Source organism: Corylus avellana, chromosome ca4 (genome assembly GCF_901000735.1).
Source record: "Corylus avellana chromosome ca4, CavTom2PMs-1.0".
Lineage (NCBI taxonomy): Eukaryota > Viridiplantae > Streptophyta > Magnoliopsida > Fagales > Betulaceae > Corylus > Corylus avellana.
This window is the reverse complement of record NC_081544.1, coordinates 25,986,002-26,005,288: the sequence shown is the minus strand read 5'-3', so window position 1 is coordinate 26,005,288 and position 19,287 is coordinate 25,986,002. Positions and strand designations below refer to the sequence as shown.

General features: G+C 36.7%; 2 protein-coding genes across 2 annotated transcripts; both read right to left on the bottom strand.

The window, feature by feature from the left end:
• Window positions 1–6,663: 6,663 nt before the first annotated feature.
• On the bottom strand, window positions 6,664–7,762 carry LOC132179225 (metalloendoproteinase 2-MMP-like). The gene has a single exon (XM_059591894.1). It carries the CDS (start codon window positions 7,745–7,747, stop codon window positions 6,794–6,796), a length of 954 nt encoding a protein of 317 aa, XP_059447877.1. The 5' UTR covers window positions 7,748–7,762; the 3' UTR covers window positions 6,664–6,793.
• Window positions 7,763–18,318: 10,556 nt separating this feature from the next.
• On the bottom strand, window positions 18,319–18,767 carry LOC132177035 (uncharacterized). The gene is made up of 2 exons (XM_059589241.1): window positions 18,484–18,767; window positions 18,319–18,381 (listed from the first exon to the last, which is right to left on the bottom strand). The coding sequence occupies exons 1-2, from the start codon at window positions 18,759–18,761 to the stop codon at window positions 18,333–18,335; spliced, it is 327 nt and encodes a 108-aa protein (XP_059445224.1). The 5' UTR covers window positions 18,762–18,767; the 3' UTR covers window positions 18,319–18,332.
• Between the last annotated feature and the right edge of the window lie 520 nt (window positions 18,768–19,287).

Here is a 19,287-nt window from a genome sequence, read left to right as displayed (position 1 = left end):
TTCACTTGGTCGTGCATCTTGTCCGTGAATGCCGACTTGGTGGACCGGTACAATATAGGTGGATGTATCCGGCAGAGAGGTAAAATAGCTTTACTAATATTCATATTTATTATTTTTTATTTTATATGAAATCGTCACTAACTATAATGAATGAATTATGATCATATGTAGAAGCCTTGGGGTGTTCAAATCTAATGTCCGCAATAAAGTGGCTCCTGAGGGATGCATTGCAGAGGGCTACATAGCAACGGAGTTGGTTGCGTTCTGCTCAAGGTATCTAGACCACGCACCAACATTTCACAATAGGACTGTAAGAAACCCAGATGGTTCAAAGGGGGCGGGAACACGAGTTATCCTCGACTGTGTCACATTGACACAAATTCACCGATACATTATTTTTAACTCGGATGAGTTCCTTCAACTACGGACGTAAGTCATGTTAGTAGTGTATACAAGTTCAATATCACATTGAACCCTTGTGAATTATAATATAATTGAAACGTTGTATTGTAGGGTGCACATGGATACACTTAGGCGTTCATGCAGTAGGGGGCGAACGACGGAGGATCAGTTTGAAACCCAACATCATGCGCTATTCTCCGATTGGTACCGTGACTACGTAAGACTACCGTGACGTTTAACTGTTACTGACCCATTATATTTAGTTATTGATTCATAACAACTAAAAAAACTTTATTATGGTCAAATTTTACATATGTGCTTACAGGTCGATCGATTGGACGATCGACAAAGGAAGGAATTAGGTGACAAACTGGTAATGCATTGTAGAGGGCCAAAAGCCACAGCGACTAGATATAACAGATATGTGATTAATGGAAAGCTGTTTCGCACTATTGCATTCGATGCTGGAAAAAGGACCCAGAATAGAGGGGTGTGCGTGCCAACAGTTGATGGTGAAACGTACTATGGGAAGTTGATGGAAATAATTGAGGTGGAGTACTTCGACAGGACTAGGTATGTTTTGTTCAAGTGCGATTGGGCGGATAACACGAGGGACAGGGGGTACAAAGTAGACGAGTATGGCATACTGCTTGTCAGCTTCAAAAACCTTGTCCACCGGGGCCAGGAAATTACTGATGAGCCGTATGTGCTAACGTCACAAGTTGACCAAGTCTTTTACGTCCAAGATGAAAGGGACCCTGATTGGGCTTGTGTTGTAAGAACTAAACCTAGGAACGTATACGACGTTGGACAAGGTGAAGGTTCTGATGATGAAAGTGTCAGCTACCACGAGTGTGAGCCGCTCCTATTGACTAGCAGTAATGAAGTGGATCCCCAGGATGACATTGACTACATCCGACAAGACTTAGATCCGTATGTGATTTAAAAAAATTTAAAACTTTAATAATATATATCGTTCACATTTATTTTGATGTATTTAATGTTATTTCTTTCTACATTGATTGGTTATATTTGTGACTTTTTTATCTATTATATATATAATTAATTGAGTATATTATGTGTTTTGCAGGTTGACATGAGTATGCGGGGGAAGAGTAGACGACGACGGTCCCCACAGATAGACGACCAGGGGTATAGACCCTTACTCCCTGAGCATGGGGAAGGGTCTCAGCCGGTTCCCTATGATCTTGGTACTCCATATCCTACCATGAGCGAGTTAGGTGTATGTGGACATGGTGAGGTAGAGATGATGTTTCCCCATGAGTTGAACACGGGTATACCATACAGTGAGCCATCGCAGCCAGATGATAGCGAGACACAATACTATGGGGAGCATGCGGATGATGGCTCAGGTGACTCGGAGGCCGAAGATCCTCCAGAAGTGTTGGGCAATCGACAACTCCGGACAATAAGTAAGTATATATGTTTAAAAAACTCAGTTTGAATATGTATAAAATTTATGTAGTTAGTATTAAATTTCAAATAAATAAATTTTGCAATTATTAATGTGTTAGGTACCAGGGGAGACGGGAGCACCCAATTTCAGGTGGTGGACATCCCACCATCGAACAAGAAGTGGGAGGTCTCCATTGGCCAAAAAATCGTCTGCGAGTACAATAAAGCATGGCAGCCCGTAGGATTTAGCGGGATGAAATTCAGAAGGGAGGCCGGGAATGTCATAAGGGCAGGGACTTATGTTAAGCTTCGGGATGAATGAGAGCATGTACATCCTCGTGCGAAGGAAGATATATGGGACACCCTTATGGTATGGTTACATTTTTCATCATATTTTAGCAGATGTATTTCAATATTTTAAACATTAAAGTGTGCAATTATACGCCTAATTTGTTCGATTTATATATGCAGACTCAGTTCTACATGCCGCCTGAGTACAATATTGAGGCGATTAAAAGGGACGCCTTCAAAGATATGGGCACAAAGCTGAAGAGTTGGAGACACTCTGTAAAAAATCATTAAAAATTCAAGCGGGTGATACTCCAGACTCAGTGAAGGCGAGAATGGGTGAAGATGCCGTTAGGAGATACGACCCAGTGGACTTGAATGTCTTGTTGGCGAGATGGTGCGACCCGAAAAATCAGGTACGTCAGGAGTGTTTTCAGCAATTACGAGCTTCAAAACATTTTATGAATGACATATATAGAAGTTAATTTTTAAAGAAAAACTAGGAAGAAAAAGAAAAATATTCATGCTTCTTAATTTTAAGTTATTATTTTCTAAAAAACAACTTTTTTACAAACTAAAAACAAAACATGGAAAAAATAGGGAATAAAAAAACTATTCCGATTAAGGAAGATAAATTTGAGCCATGAACCATCACAATGACCGATCTAAGTTGTGTTTTGAAACAACATGAATATATTTGAATAAGAAGACAAAATGAGCAATTGGCTAGTGGAATTAATTGTAGATGTTTAGTTTCATTAATTTTAATTGGGTTAGGCCTGACATTTTAAGACTTATATACATGTAGGAGTATGCTGCCAAGATGAAAGAATTGCGAGCAAAAAACAACACGCCTCACTGCACTGGGTCGATGAGCTATGCTAGAGTGACACATCAAGAGGTACTTATATATATATATAATCGGTTGTTTAAGTCAAAAACACGTCTTAATTTTTTTTTGTATGCAGACTGTATCCGCGGGGGGCACTCCTCCAACTCGAGCGGAAAGTTACATCAAGACTCACACATACAAGGAAGGTGGCTATCCGAATGACGTGGTCAGAGAAATATGTGTAAGTACTCAAGCGTTTAAATAAGATAAATTATTTATGATTAACGTTCCTTATACGAGATACTAACTTGTTTTTTAATGTACAGGAGAGGATGAAGGAATTGATGCCCACTGACCCGGCAAATACTGAGACCGTGATAGAAGGGACGGTACGGTGGACACCTAATGACGCGTATGCTCAGGCGCATGGAAATAAGCCGGAGTATGCTGGTAGGGTCCGCCAGCTGGGTCTGAATGTGCTGCCGGTGCGGGGCAGCATACATTCATACTATACACCGTCCTAGACACGGTCTCAAAATTCTTGGAGCTCCTCGTTCTCACAGATGACAGATAGAATTAGAGAACTTGAAGAGGAGCGGGCAGCACAAAAAAGTGCAATGAATGAGATGGCGAGGCAGATTGAAGCACAAAAAGCCCAGATAGCAGAGAAAGATGCTACGTTTGAGGCTCGTTTCTGCCAGCTCGAGGCAATGTTCGGGTCGACGTTTGGGTCTGCGCCCCCCAGAGGTAATCCTATATTTTATTTTGTTTTTCTAACAATTGTTTACTGTTAGAATAACTGTTACAAACCCCTAGTTACAGCGGTCCATTTTAAAACTTACGTATATTTGCATCATATTATAGAGTAATTTTTAATTTTTGTATTGATTATTATTGGTTCACAATTCATTCGCAGGTAATGCAAATTAGGAGTTGGAGGATGATTGTGTTGAGTAGAGCGCCATAGGGCTGGTCATCACTGTTTGTTAAGTTCTACATACATACTATTGTTTATTGTTTTGTATATAGTTAGATCTCACTATATGCTTGTTGAGACTAATTGAAACTTATTTCTAGTAGATACTCCAGAAATGTTTTATTGTATATTTGTTTTGCCTTGTGTTATAACGTTTTTTTGATCTATATATATGTTTTGTTATGTGTTGTGTTGAAATGTAGTATGTGTGTTGAAATTTTGTTTGTTGGATATTGGATACATATTATTAATGAAGTTGTGTTGTGTTTGATATATATTATTGGACATTAATTTATTAATGAAGTTGTGTTGTGTTGGATATATATATTGGATATAGAATTTTGTTTAATGAAATTGTGTTGTCTTGGATATATATATTGGATATTAAATTTTGTTTAATGAAGTTGTGTTGTGTTGGATATATATATTGGAAATAGAATTTTGTTTAATTAAGTTGTGTTGTGTTGGATATATATATTGGAAATAGAATTTGGTTTAATGAAGTTGTGTTGTATTGTGTTGGATATATATATTGGAAATTGAATTTTGTCTAATGAAGTTGTGTTGTGTTGGATATATATATTGGATATATTATCTTGTTTAATGAAGTTGTGTTGGATATATATATTCTTGTAATTGCTGATGAACGTGGTTACGTGGATTATGGATTGAATTAGATTGGATTATGGATAGTAGATTATATATGTGGATTCTGGATTATGGATTATGGATTATGTAGGTGGATTGTATTATGGATGTGTATTATGTATTGGATTGTGGATTATGTAGGTGGATTATATTATGGATGTGCATTATAGATTGAATTGTAGATTATGTAGGTGGATTGTATTATGTATGTGGATTGGATTGTGAATTATGGATTGGATTGTGGATTATGTAAGTGGATTGGATATTGTCAAAAAAATTTTTGACGTGTCAAAAATGACACTTCAAAAACATTTTTGACGTGGCATTTTCACACGTCAAAAATGTTTTTTTGACGTGCCATTTTCGACACGTCAAAATTTTTTTGACGTGTCACTGTAGACACGTCAAAAATCCCAGTTTTTTGACACCTACCCTTTTAACTGTCGATAAACGTCAAAAACGACGCGTCAAAAGAGGTTTTTGATGTGTCAATACCATTGACACGTCAAAAACCCTAGTAAAAAACTAGCCCCATTTTTGTAGTGACATGTTAAAAGATAAATTAAGCATTCAATATATTTTCAAATCATAAAAAATCAAACAAGGCAAGTATTTGATATATATAAACAAAAATCATAATGAATTAAATATATAAATACGTTATACATCTATAAGGAATTACAAGCGAGAAATGCTAGGCTTATAAACAAATTTTACAGAAAATTTTTTATAAACTAATGTGGCACAATATGATTGGATATAAGATAAGTTCAAATTTTGAAAAACCTAATCATGTTGTCTCACATCAGTTTGCAAAAGTTTTTCTGTAAAATTTGTTTGTAAGTCTAACACTCCTGATTACAAGCACCCACAACTGTGGTGTTGGAATAATGCTACAAATTCCTCTTGTGCCATTTTTATGTCTCTCCAAGAATAATGTGGCTCTTAAAATCATTATTGAGCTTATGATTGATCATTATTGAGGGGTCATGATGTCACTTTTTCAAGTTTAGGAGCATTAATAAGGATTTAATGAAGATTGAATTATCCTAAGTTTAGGGATTTGATGAGATTGAAGTTAGGACCTAATATATAAAATTTGAAACAATTAGGAGAAAATTAAGAACAACAAAAAGTGAAAGACAAGTAACATATCTTTACCCAAAATTAAAAGAAGTTATATTAATATGGAGGTTTTGGTTCTCTCTTTAGTCATTTAGTATCATTTTCCGCGTTATAAATACCAAAGTTTGACTTACAATAATTTTTTTTTTTTTTTTTTTTTTTTTTTTTTATAAAAACGAAGTTTGATTTCTACAAAATTAAGCCGGCCTTGTACTAATTGTCCCACATGGACCATATATATATATATATATAGTTGAAATTTTGTATATATATATATATAGTTGAAATTTTGTTGCATGTACTTAATTGGAAGCATCTCAAAAGTATTCTATTTTTTCTAACAAAAAAAAAAGTACTGTATTTTTTAGAGTTGTTTGTGGGTACTTGTAATTTAATGAAGATGTACATAAATATGTGTTTGAACGAGATTATGGTCCTAATAGCTCCTAGAGGAGACCAGACTAGACTCCATTTATTTATTTATTATTTATTTATTTATTATTTATTTTAATTTAAAAACCCCAACTTTTAATAATTAATAGAAATAATTTAGACCAATTTCCATCGAAGATATTAGATATCGGTCAACTTTTGGAAGTTGGATGAAACATTTTCATCGATTTGAGGCATGTTACACAATTATTTTTTAACCATATGTTTTTGCAAATTTAATAGATCAATTATTAGATTTGTATCTTTATGTGAGTCCTACATAAATTCAATGCTAAATTCATCCATTCACTATATGAAGATAAATTTTAGCATTTCTTTTTCCATAATCGGATTAATTAGGCATTAATTTTGCGAGCAAATTGGGTAAGGAAGGCATCATTGTGGTTTCGTGTTCTTTAATTTGCACGTTGGTCTTAACGGAAAAATCCATTTAACTAATCAATTAATTGTTATAGTAGTCCCGTTTAAAGGGAAGTGATGGATTTGTTTCTGTAATTACTCACGGAAAAAGCATGTGAAAAAGTTAATACAAACACACCCTTTAATTAATCTTTATTGATAATAATCATGCTGTATTTTATAAAATGGCGGCGGTAACACTTTATTCTATAATATTATCATACTACATATTCCCGCCCGTTTCCAAATATCTTTTACCTGTTGTATAACACTCTAATTCCTTCAATATCGTCGGGATGCAGGCCTTTGGTGACTCCTGGAGAGATGCTAGGGAACATGATAGCTTGCTGGACTGAGCTATGCCCGAGTCCAAGAAGGTGCCCGATTTCATGCACGGCAACTGTTATCAAATCAAATGCACCTGACACTGCTCCCACACTCCATCTCTCATCTCCATCATAATGGAATCTCCCATCAGTCGGTGCAAAAGCATGGGCCAGGACGCCACCGGCTCCATCAAATGGAGCCCCGTCTCCATGATCCCTAGTATAAAAGCCAATTGTGATATCCGGGCGTGCGCCGCTTGGAGCCCGTGAGAAGGTGAAATGCGTTCTTGAGGCCCATGCCTGGAAGGCTTGCACGGCGGCGTTCATGGCTGCAGTTGAGGTACCTGACACAAATCCATAGGTGAGGCGGTACTTGGATGGCGGCCACCTTGGGTTTCCCGGGAAGAAAGTATAGTGAGAGACGGTATGGAATGAGCCATGGCTCTTGTGATCATGCCACTCCTTCCCCAGATGCATCCAGTTTGTACCGTTGACAATGTCTGCCACGCCGCAGCGAGGCACCATCATGGTTGATACTGTTTTGTCATCCAAAGTGCCACTCGCATTCAGATGGTAATTGAGTTGGTATGTTTTGACGGCCGATTCCAAGAGATAATCAAACTCGTCGTCGTTGGCATGGGTGTGATTTTTGGAATGGTTATAGTTTAGATAACCAAATTGTTCAAGGTATTTTTTGAGGCCCTGGATGCCTTTGGTCTTATTGCCCTTGTGACATCCCTGAAGGTCCTTGAGAAACTCGAAGGGTGAAGTTTTTTTGTCAAGCGAATTTGGTGGATTAGTTGCATGAGCTGAAAGGAGAGGAAGGAGGAGGAGGATAAGGAGAGCCAATGAGAAGAGAGAAAAAGCTTTCAAAGCAGCCATGGTTGGATCGATCGATGTTGCAAAAATCTTTTAGTCTCGGGGCTTTTTATAGTGGTTATTTTCTTTTGTGAGTATGTAGGTGCATAGCCATTGGAGTGTTGAGAACTTAATAGAAGTACAAATTTGGCTGGGCCACATCTAAAGTTTGAGAAGTCATACTATGGCACATTGGGCCACATCTAAACTTGGCACATTGGGTTACATCTAAACTCTTTTTTGGCTGCATTCCTACTACTTCTCCCTAATGTTAGTAGGAAGGACCCTCTCTCTTTTAAGCCCATTTAGTATTGCTTTCTTGTTTTCCTACTGCTTCGATCTCCCTAATGTTAGTAGGAAGGATCCTCTCTCTTTTAAGCCGGTTTAGTATTGCTTTCTTGTAGTTTTCTTCTATACATGTACTTCAAAATAATAATAATAATAAATAAATAAATAAAAGACAAATAATTACATAGTGGTGGGTTCACGTTGAGATCCGAGGCCATGATCTCCCAATTTTTTTTTTGATATTTTTATACTTTTAATAATTTATTGATATTCAAAAGTCATTCCTACAAAATATTAAAAAAAAAAAAAAATCTATTAAATTTTTAGGAGAAAGTCCACATAGCCCCTCAAACTATCACCAATTGACAATATTTCCTCCAAACTTTCAATTGTGACAATGTCTCCTCAAACTACCAAAATATTGTCAATGTTCCCCACAATGACAAAACTGGCCTAGCGGAGGGCATCCCCTAAGGATGGGGGATTTCGTAACATTTTTAATTGGCTGCATTGGGAGGAAAGTACATAATTACATAACCTCCAATTGCGATTAACCACTAACTGGCCTAGCGGTTGCGGTTAGGAGGGAACAACTGAAAGCAACCATGGGGGAATTTACTCATCCAAACCGTGTAGTGCAAGAGGCATATGTATTTATTAGGGAATATCGAATAACAAGTACAACTGTAGAGGAAAGTAGTGTTTCCCCAACACACGTTGGGCTCGTCAAATAGAAGTTTCCATCACAAGGTTGGTATAAGGTTAATTAGGATGTGGCTATTGATTCCACCAATAGACGTATGGAAATTGGGATCATAGTGAGAGACTACAAGGGTTAGGTTAGTGCTACTTGGAGCGAGTTTCTTAATGTTTTTCAAGAACTTGTGATGATGGAAGTGACAATTGCTTTATGTTCTGCTGAGTTTAGTCGTAATTTGGGCTTGCAAAGCATTATTTTAGAGGGTGACTCGTTGCAGGTCATAGTTGCCGGATCAATCATATCAAAAGGAAAGCTAAATCTGCTGCACATGGGCTATCAAAGGCTGGGGTAAATCAAATCATGAATAGTGTATGGATAAAAGAAATTCCTTGTTGTACACCCTTGAATTATGCGGCTGGTCCTTAGTTTGCAAAAGTCTTCCCTTCAAATGTCACACGACACTTGGAAATTTGACTTTATAACTAACCTTCAAAAATCAAATTACTGCTAATTGCAGTTAATCGTTAACCGGCCTAGTAGTTGTGATTAGGAAGGAATAACTGAACGCAACTGGATGTACACCCATAAATTTAATTAGGCGGCTAGCCCTTAATTTTGCAAAAGTCTTCCCTCCAAATGTCGCACGGCACTTGGAAATTTGACCAAAAATAAAATTTTGAAAAATTACTCTAAATTTCTTTCAAAATCGCATTAATTTAAGACTTAAATATGAGTTAATAGTTTGTTGTACTATTTCAACATTCTAATGAATGACTCATACAATTCCATTTCACCCTAAACACTTCTACCAACCACATTGATTGAAGAACTATGTGAAGAGCATATTTTAGCATTGCTTAGAAGATTTTGTTCCACAAAATTTGAATTATGTTCATTAAGATACACATCATATATCTCATTCAAAATTCTTTCGACAAGTTCAATATTCTTAGTAGCTTCAGCCTCTTGATAGATTAAAGGAATGCAAAATTGCATCAACCCCAACGTCAACCTTGGGTCCAAAATTGCCGCAATTGCCGTTATATAGCAACTCGCACTCACCCCTAACATTTATCAAACTTGGCTTTCATACTTTGTGCCATGGATATGATGTGGTCATTTTCATTCGCCAAACTTCATGAAGGAATAAGTTAATTGTTGGATAGTCACTCGCAAATACAATCTTAATTACTCGGTTGAAGACCCCCAAAAGTTCTCACACAGTTTCAACTTTAACCCAATTCTCAAGCGATGACACTCAAGTAAATTGTTGATCAATGTATCCATCCATGGGGAATACCTCCTTAAACCCAAGAGCGGCTGCTAACATCAAATATGGAGTATTCCAACAAGTACGTTCATCTAAAAACAATTTATGAGAAAACAATTGCAAATTCTTTGCCAATCCTACAAATTTCATTAACCTTCCATCCGATGTAACTAGATATTTAAAATTGTCCACGCACTACAAAAATTTAAGGATTTTGTGACTGCCTATTAATGACATTTTTTGGCCTAAAAAGGTCATTAATAGGTTAGTGACTATAGAAACATATAATAAGATAAATATAAAGCGGAATAATATGAAGTAACGGAAAGAGAGAAAGACACACGGAGATTAAGTTGGTTCGGCATATAGCCTATATCCACACATCAAAGCCTTAATAGGCTACATATTTCCTGGATTATATGATTTGAGTACACAGCTCTATTTATAGAGCTTTACATGTGATTTGAAATATTTGAAATATAAAGATATCTCTTAAATCAGGATTAACAAATATTATCTAAATTCCTTGATATAGGGAATACAAAATCAATCCTTAACATGCCTGCAAGATGAACTGTCCCTTAACGATCGTTGATCTTGAACATATCGAGTGGCAGGACTTGATGGCGCCTGAGTCGAAATATCGGTTGCTCTTGAACTTGACCTTTGGCGACTGTGGCCGGGATTTGAACATCGGCAACTTTTGGCTGGAATTTTGACATTGGCTACTGTGGTCGGAATGAGCCAACTATGGGCTTAAAATGGGCCACAAGGGCCAAAACATCTGCCTCTTTTGGAACATTTTTTTTTTTTTTTTTGGTCTAGCCTGCCTTTCACGAAGAGGATCTAACAATTGACGTTAGCCTGTTAGCTCTGATACTATATAGAAACATATAATAAGATAAATATAAAGCGGAGTAATATGAAATAAAGGAAAGAGAAAAAGACGCACAGAGATTAAGGTGGTTCGGCATATATCCTACATCCACACATCAAAGCCTTAATAAGCTACATATTTTTTTTTTGATTATATGATTTGAGTACACCGCTCTATTTATAGAGCTTTACATGTGATTTGAAATCAAATACAAAGATATCCTTTAAATCAGGATTAACAAATACTATCTAAATCCATTGATTTAGGGAATATAAAATCAACGCTTAACAGTGACATGCTTTTAGTGACATTTTTGACTCTCATCTACATCCTGGTTCACCTCTCTCTTTCTCTCATGTTGCTGCTACACAAGAAAATTGAAAATTCCTCTGCTAATCTATGTTTGAATGGAAACACAAGGACTATGCTTGTTGACTCTGTCGGCTATGCTTCCTTCTCTAAGCACTTCTTCTGACTACTTAGACAGCAAAAACTGAATTTCCCACAAATGGACTTGAAAATATGAAATAATGAAACCCACATCAAAACAAAGAACTTTGTTCAAGCACACACACAAAGAAACAGTTTAATTCAATGACTAGCTAGGAAATGGGTAATTCTAAGATGTAGTTGACTTTAGTCAACATGGGGGTTTGAGGTGAGGGAAGTTCAAAAAACCTTTTCAGTATGAGATTGGTAGAGGGAGTCGACTTTTGTCTATGGGATGATTCTTTCAATTGATGGGAAGTTCTTTTCTTCTTCACTGCTCTCGATCTGTTCTGGACGACGAGAATTAGGAGAGGAGGTGAGAAAAGAAGAGGGGAAGCAGGGGAGGCATGAGAAAAAGGGAGAAGAAAGAAGAGAAAGAAGAAAGAAGCAGGGAAATTTCTCCGCTTCTCTCACGGGAAGCAGAGAAAGTAGTCGGAATAAAAAGGGATAACAAAAAATTTTAAATTCAAAATTTGAAATTTGAAATTTGAAATTAATGACTGGTCACACGTCACTAATTACTGATGTGGTACTGTTCAAACCACACCCCTTAGAGCTAGAGGGGTGTCACTACAATGTGCAAGCCTTCATAAACTTGTTAAATAGCACATGCTCCACTTGCATAAAGTAATACTCATGATAAAGGATTGTGCATGTGAGGAAAAATTTCCGACAAAACCTTTTGCTGCTTGGAGCCTATGAACTTGAAACATTTTTTCAGGTTCCTACCCATAGTAGATGTAGAACTGAATTTTGATTTGGTGAATTTTATCTTGCACCATTTTTTATTTTTTATTTTTATTTTTTTAATTTTTTATCACCACCCACCTCCATTTCAAAAACAAATGATCTCACATAAAATTATCACCACATTGGTGGGGTCTCTCCACTGTCCTTTAAGCCTCCTAACACCTCTCACGTGCCACCGCGTGGTGCCCACCCAAAGCTTGGTCTTCACGTGCCGACGCGCGCGTGGCTTACAAGCACCACCCAATCGCCAATCTTCACCTTGGTTGCTACTGTTGTTGGTTTTTCTTTGGTTATTTTTGTCTTTGTGTTTTTTCCTTTGTTTTAATGTTTTAGGGTTTTGTCTCCTACTCTTAAGTGGTTTGATCTAGTTATGGGAGATCCCATTCGAATTTTGACAATGCCTTCCCCCCAACTGTCCCCCGGCAGTTGTTGTTATTTAGCCTAGGTTTGGGTATGGTTGAAGAGTATTTTCGCCCTATGCATGCTCCATGCATTGGGGAGCCAACCCCTCTTTAGATTTTTGTTTCTTTGTAACCCTTTGCCTTTGATACAATGTATTTATTTATTTATTTGTAAAAAAGAATTAATTACAAGATTCACAATATCCATATTATAGTAGAAACAGGTGCACGCCATTTTTTTTTTTCTTCTAATTGAATAAGGGAAAAAGGCTACAGGGGAGGGTCTGTTCCAGCTCTGATTCGAATGGAAGAGAGAATGAGAGACCCTATGGGAATGCTTCCAAAAACAAGATGGGAAACGGCCCACTTAGCTAGAGCATGTGCACGAAAGTTGGCACATCTAGACACTTTTGAAGCATTCCAGCTAGGAAAGGAGGATAAAGTAACATTAATGTCAGAAATACAATTTGCAAAAGACCAAGAAGAGAAAAGGGAAGGATTATTAATAGCTAACACTGCTAAAAAAGCATCCCCTTCAATACAAAAATTATCATTGGTCAGCGAGGCAGCCATGCGAGCCGTTAGAAGAGCACTAAAAGCTTCCCCAGCTAAAGCATCTGTGGAGGATAACTTATGAGTAGCTGCCATGATTATGTTTCCAGAATTATCACTAATGACTCCTGCAGCAACAGAAAAAGAGCCACGAACAGCAACATCAAAATTCCCCTTAAGCCAACCAACTGAAGGAGGAAACCAAATAGAAGGAGGGGTTGAATCTCTCCAAGCCATGAGATGGTGCTCCAAGGATGAGGAAATCTGGTAAGCAACACTGGAAGGCACAGGCTCCACACCATCATGCACTAAAATATTTCTTGCCCTCCAAATATTATCCAATGTAATGGCTGCAAACAACTGGAATTTGTTAACATCAGAAAAAAGGAATAGCCAGATATTGAGCAGGGAATATAATAGCTAAAATCCAATCCACTATAGGCTTATTAGAGAAGCCATCAATGATTAAGGGCCAAGGAGAATTTCTCCAAAGGAATTTAGCAAAGCTGCATTCCAAAAAAATGTGACAAAGAGTCTCTAGAGGACCCTTGCAAAAGGGGCAAACCCAAGCATCCTCTGCATCTTGAGCAACAAATCTACTAATGTTTGCCCTAGAGGGTAAGATATCCCAAGCAATTTTCCACAACAAATGCTTAAGCCTAGCTTGAAGTTTAAGACCCCAAAGGGACAACCAGGCTTCCTCAGCAAGAGGAGAGATACGACCACCTGGAAGAGCCGAAATATCATGAGCAGATTTTACTGAAAAGGACCCTGTGGGAGAAGGGGCCCAAGTCCACTTATCCATATGACTATGATGGGGAAGATAAATGCTAAGAATGTTCTGGACAGTACTAGGCTCAAAAAGATCTGCCAAGAGAGAGGCATTCCAAGAGCGATCTTCTTCCAAAATTAAATCTGCAACATTAAAAGAAGGAAGAGAAACCAGATTGGCGTTCAAAATAGGCTTGAAATTTGGATTCAAGGGAATCCAAGGAGACTGCCAAACATCCACATTTAAACCGCTGGAAATAGCAATACAAGCACCCTTTTGGACCACCAAACGGTTTTTAAGTAAACCTTTCCACATTACAAGAATTTAGGTTTTTAGGGGCGACTCTAAGTCGACCCTAAAAGTCCTAAAGTGGACGTTGTTGCCAACAGCGTCGACTTTTGGACCCTAAAGGTGTCGACGCTAATAGTCCGACCCTAATGCTCATACGTGTGATCATCAGCGTCCACTTTATCGACCCTAAAAGTCACATTTTTTGACCCTAAAAGTGATGTAAAAGAAAGTCATAGTCGACGCTAATGGTTAACCATTAGCGTCGACTTAAAGTGGACGCTAATAGTTAACTATTAGCGTCCACAAAGTGGACCCTAATGGTCCTAAAATTGTTTTTAAAAAAATTAACTATCAGCGTCCAAATAAAAGTGGACGCTGATAGTTAACCATTAGCGTCCATAAAGTGGACCCTAAAGGTCCTAAAAAATAAAAATAAAAAATTATCTATCAGCGTCCACTTAGGGTCGACCCTAATGATAACTTTTAGCGTCCACTTTATGGACTCTAAAAGTCACAATTTTTTGACCTTAAAGGTGATGTAAAAGGAAGCCATAGTCGACGCTAATGGTTAACCATTAGCGTCGACTTAAAGTGGACGCTAATAGTTAACCATTAGCTTCCACAAAGTGGACCCTAATGGTCCTAAATTTTTTTTTAAAAAAATAATATGCGATCGATCGCACAATCGTGTGCGATCGATCGCAGTACCAGAAGGTGTTCGAGATTTTGCGATCGATCGCACAATCGTGTGCGATCGATCGCAGTACCAGAAGGTGTTTGTGATGTTGCGATCGATCGCACAATCGTGTGCGATCGAGCGCAGACCCAGACCCAGGGAACCAAATTACTTACATATGCAAACCAGTTTCATTTCTGAATTTAAGATCAAATTTCATACAAATTTATTAACTTTAGTTATCAAGAATCTCACCATAACTAACTACTAAAACTAGAAGAAATTATTAACTGAATGACAAACCCGCTCCAAACTATCTAATAACTAGGATGCAAAAGAAACTATTTTCCGCCAAGAGGTTTAGTAGATTCATTCCTCCAGCTTGCAATTAATAGAAGTAAATGAGTACTATGATCCTTATTCAAATCTAAGAATGTGTTCAAGACAAAGCAGTGACAAGTATTAAGAAAAAAACAAAAGAAATATTAAACCAGGTCATACCCTGATCATTAGTTCATGCAAATCAATTACATTAAAATAAAGCGCAATAGATTATACAACAAAGGTGAAAATAGTGCTTAATTTTTAAAATTAGCTTGCATGAAAAGAAGAATATTCACTGCTTATGCAAGGAAAGGAAAAGGTAGTCACATACAGAACTGTTGGTATAATTGCCATAATACTCCTAAATTACAGAAAGCTTTGTTTTTTACGGATTCTAGTTATAAATCAATCTAACAGTAATGGACGCTACCAACCCAGTTTGTAGTGTAGAGAGCCTCCACCATCTCAACTGATCCGTTATGTACTACAGCAGCCACCTAGATATGCACAGAAGTCAAATAATAGAAAAGAGACCAAAAACAAAACTGGAGCATGTTATAAATTGTCTCATTAGAACAGAAAATTTTATTGTAAACAGTATTATAGGGAGAAAGCATGAAAAATGTTTGCATATGTATGCATAACCAAATTAGATATGAAGTTACACCACAAAAATTAGAAGCTGCTTATATAATGAAAGACAACCAATTATGGCTAATTAAGTAAATCCCAAAAGAGTAAATAAAACACAACGTCAAATAAAGGCATACCTTCTTCCAGTCTTTTCCATATTTCCGTTAGGCTTCATAAAAATGCTCAAGCTCCTCCTTGCTCCATTGAGGTCCTAACTTATCAGAATATTTCCTTTTCTGTGCATAAAATACAGCAGCCAAAATATTTTTTTAAAAAAATATCCACACTTTGAAGCTTTAAAGTCAACTCAACTAAGCCTTAATCTCTGTATACTGGGTTGGTTTATGGACCTCAATAACAAATTATGTTTGCCCACATAAATACATTCCCATGCAAACAATAGGCTCAATTGATAATCCTATATATTTTGTTGTTCTATCCTATCTGAAATTATCCTTTCTATTGCCACAAAGATTGACTGTGTCCAATACAAGCTAGAGGCCATCATTTTGAAGATCCTATCAGATACTTCAAAATTTCATAAAAGGCCCACACTACATTCTACCCTCCATAAAAACTGACCAACAAAGGTTTATTAAACTTGGTTAACAAGTGTAACCAAACCAAGACATAGAGAGTCAAAGCACAACAAAGAAGAATAATGGTTACAAATAAATGAACAAATAATGAGTCAGATAGGTATTAATTAAGTTATAGGAAAAGTAGAGGAAAAAAAAACTTGTTTAGGATCCAAGAGAACATGTTTATTGATTTGGAATGTGCATCAATTCCTAGTCCTAAGTTGAATGTCAAAGCATATTTGATCACCTAATCCATATTGAAAAAGGATCTCTCTGCCCAAATTGTTTCCTTCTGCTGAAAAATAATGAAAGAAAAATGATTGTTTTGGATAACCAAAGCTAACATACCAGCTCAAATTGGCTTGAAATGCAATGCTCAAACTCCTCCACAACCTTACTTAGCACAGATTCAACCAGATTTCCCTCCAAATGAAATTTAACAAATTTATTTTGAATTACTATACAAATTTCTATCCGTAAACCATATATGTTCTATCCTCAGCATCTGATGTATGTGAAAATGGGCTAAAAGTAACAGAAATTTCTATTTTAATGAAAAACAGAGATACTAAAGTCCCTAATTCTTTGAGAATCCTGATCCCTGAATACATACTTGTTCCAGATCAGACGCCTCAAACGTAGGAATTCCCATTTCCTGCACAGCCACCAGGAAATTCCTCACATTCTCAAAGTACTGAAATGCGGACAATGCGGCCCCATCAAGAACCAGAGCAGAATCACATGGACTTTCCACCACCTAAAAAGAAATCAAACTACTACTTAAACATCCCCAATTGAAAAAACAAAAAAAGACACAGAATTTAAATGAAGATAAGGATGAGGAAAAGGCTAACCTTGGGCACAGCTCCAGAGTAAACCTTGTTGAGCATATTGCAAAGAATGATCCCACTTCTCAATCCCAGCCTGAACTCCTGCTTCGACGGCTCTGCCGGCAAATCCTTCGCCCCCACTACTCCCACCATCTTCCTCAGCCACCCCGCCGCTTCGTTCCTTCTCGACGCTATCAATCACCAAAACAAAACAAACCCATCAACCACTCTCCCATTCATTCACCACAACTAACACATCTTATACCTCTTTATCCTATAATTATGAAAATGATATAATATAAAGGGCAAACATATCATGAATAATGGCTTAAAACTACAAAACGACACCTATCATTGGAAACAAAAGCCGAAAACCACAAATATTGGCAAAGTTTAAAAGTTTAACACCTTTTAGAGAAGACTACTATGCATTAACACTACTTCACCACATCAGACAACAATCTTCAAACTAATCTAAATGCTCACAAGCAACGTAACTCAAAATGACTAACCTCATCAAAATCATCAAAAATATGTGAGAACTGCCCCATGAACCAAACCTGCCAAGGGAGAAAACTATTAAATATATGTTTTACAATCTATGGCCAGGAAAATTCCAAAACCCAAAATAAAATACTTATCTGCATCCTCTTCCTTGCCAATTCATCCTTATAAGCAATTTGAGTAATCTACCACAATGAACCAATATATAATATCAAAGACAATAAGAATGAAACCCAACATGATAGAGAAAGAAATACTAAAAATGTGTTTGTTCATGAAACATATTAAAGTAAGAACCTGCTTGGGTAGTTTAACTTTCTTGTACTCTTATCATCCTGCATACACTTAAAAATAAAATTTAGAAAGATATTATTACTCCCTTGCATTGTTTACTCAAAGCTCTTTAACCTTGATAAACATGTCAAGAGAGATTTACTAACTCAAAAGTTCGTGAACCAAAAATTTTGCGAATATCTTAACATAATATAAACCAAATAAAAAGTACCAACAAATATACATTACCAAACAGATCACGATCAACAAATACTCAAATACACAATAGCAAATAGAAAGTACCAACAACTATCCAAATACATAGTATCAAAAAAATATATCTCAAATAGATGGTATCAAAAAGTACATCCTAAATAAATGGTTATTCCAAAGCTCCCTCAATTGTTGGCTTCACTTGATGCACCTCCAAGCAAGCTCCCTCCAAACCTAAGAAGAATAGAATTTTCATATAATGATCAATAACCTTTTTAACGATTACTTAGTATGTGTATTTTTGTAAAATTAATGCATAGATATAGTTTCACTAACCCTCCAATACGTGACATTAAGAACTCAACAGTGGCTTTCAATTTGTTGGTTTCCTCAACGTTGGCTTGCAAATTCTCTCTATACTGATGAAGTTCGATTCTAGTCTGTTGAAGCTCGCTTTGAGTATCTTCTTGTCTTTTCCTACACTCGTCATGGTTGTCGAAGTGGGTGAACGCTTGAGATGAAGTACTTAAAGGGGTAGGAATAAGACTGCATCCCATTCCTCTAACGTGACCAGATCGTCGGCCCCCTAGCACTTGTGTGACTATTTCTTGCATTCGGTCCTCGACACTTGTCCCCTCCACACTGCCTTCCTCTAAGGCCTCACTGGTTGTTAATTCTTGCATCTGAAGCTGCACAAGTCATAGTTGGCCTTAGTTTAATATATACTTCATGCAAGTTTACTATTCATGTACTTCACTAATCAACTTAATGATCAGAGCGTAAACATTTACTTACATATAGACTTTTGCATTTGTCGTTCACAAACTCTTTATCCTTTTTTCTTGTATGGGTAGCCTCATATAGTTCAACAGGATTGGGCTTCACTTTTGTTTCTTGTTTCTACACATAATACATATAATCAAAGTTTACACTAAATAATGTTACTTTAATTAAATTATAAAAAAGATATACTTACCTTTTTGTAAATGACGTTAACAAATGAACAAGTGCCAGCTGTGTGATTTGTTTCCAATTTGCTTCTGTTTTTTATATTTCGTGCAGACTTTTTCTATAAAATTTGGAGAAAAAAAAAACACAATTATTCATAAAATGTCCTCAAGTGCATGCCAAAGCCAAGAA

Coding starts and splice junctions, on each gene's coding strand:
- LOC132179225 (XM_059591894.1), bottom strand. CDS start 7,747: ATGGCTGCTTTGAAAGCTTTTTCTCTCTTCTCATTGGCTCTCCTTATC.
- LOC132177035 (XM_059589241.1), bottom strand. CDS start 18,761: ATGCAAGAAATAGTCACACAAGTGCTAGGGGGCCGACGATCTGGTCAC. Junction 18,382..18,483: donor TTAATGTCACGTATTGGAGG/GTTAGTGAAACT, acceptor TATTCTTCTTAG/GTTTGGAGGGAGCTTGCTTG.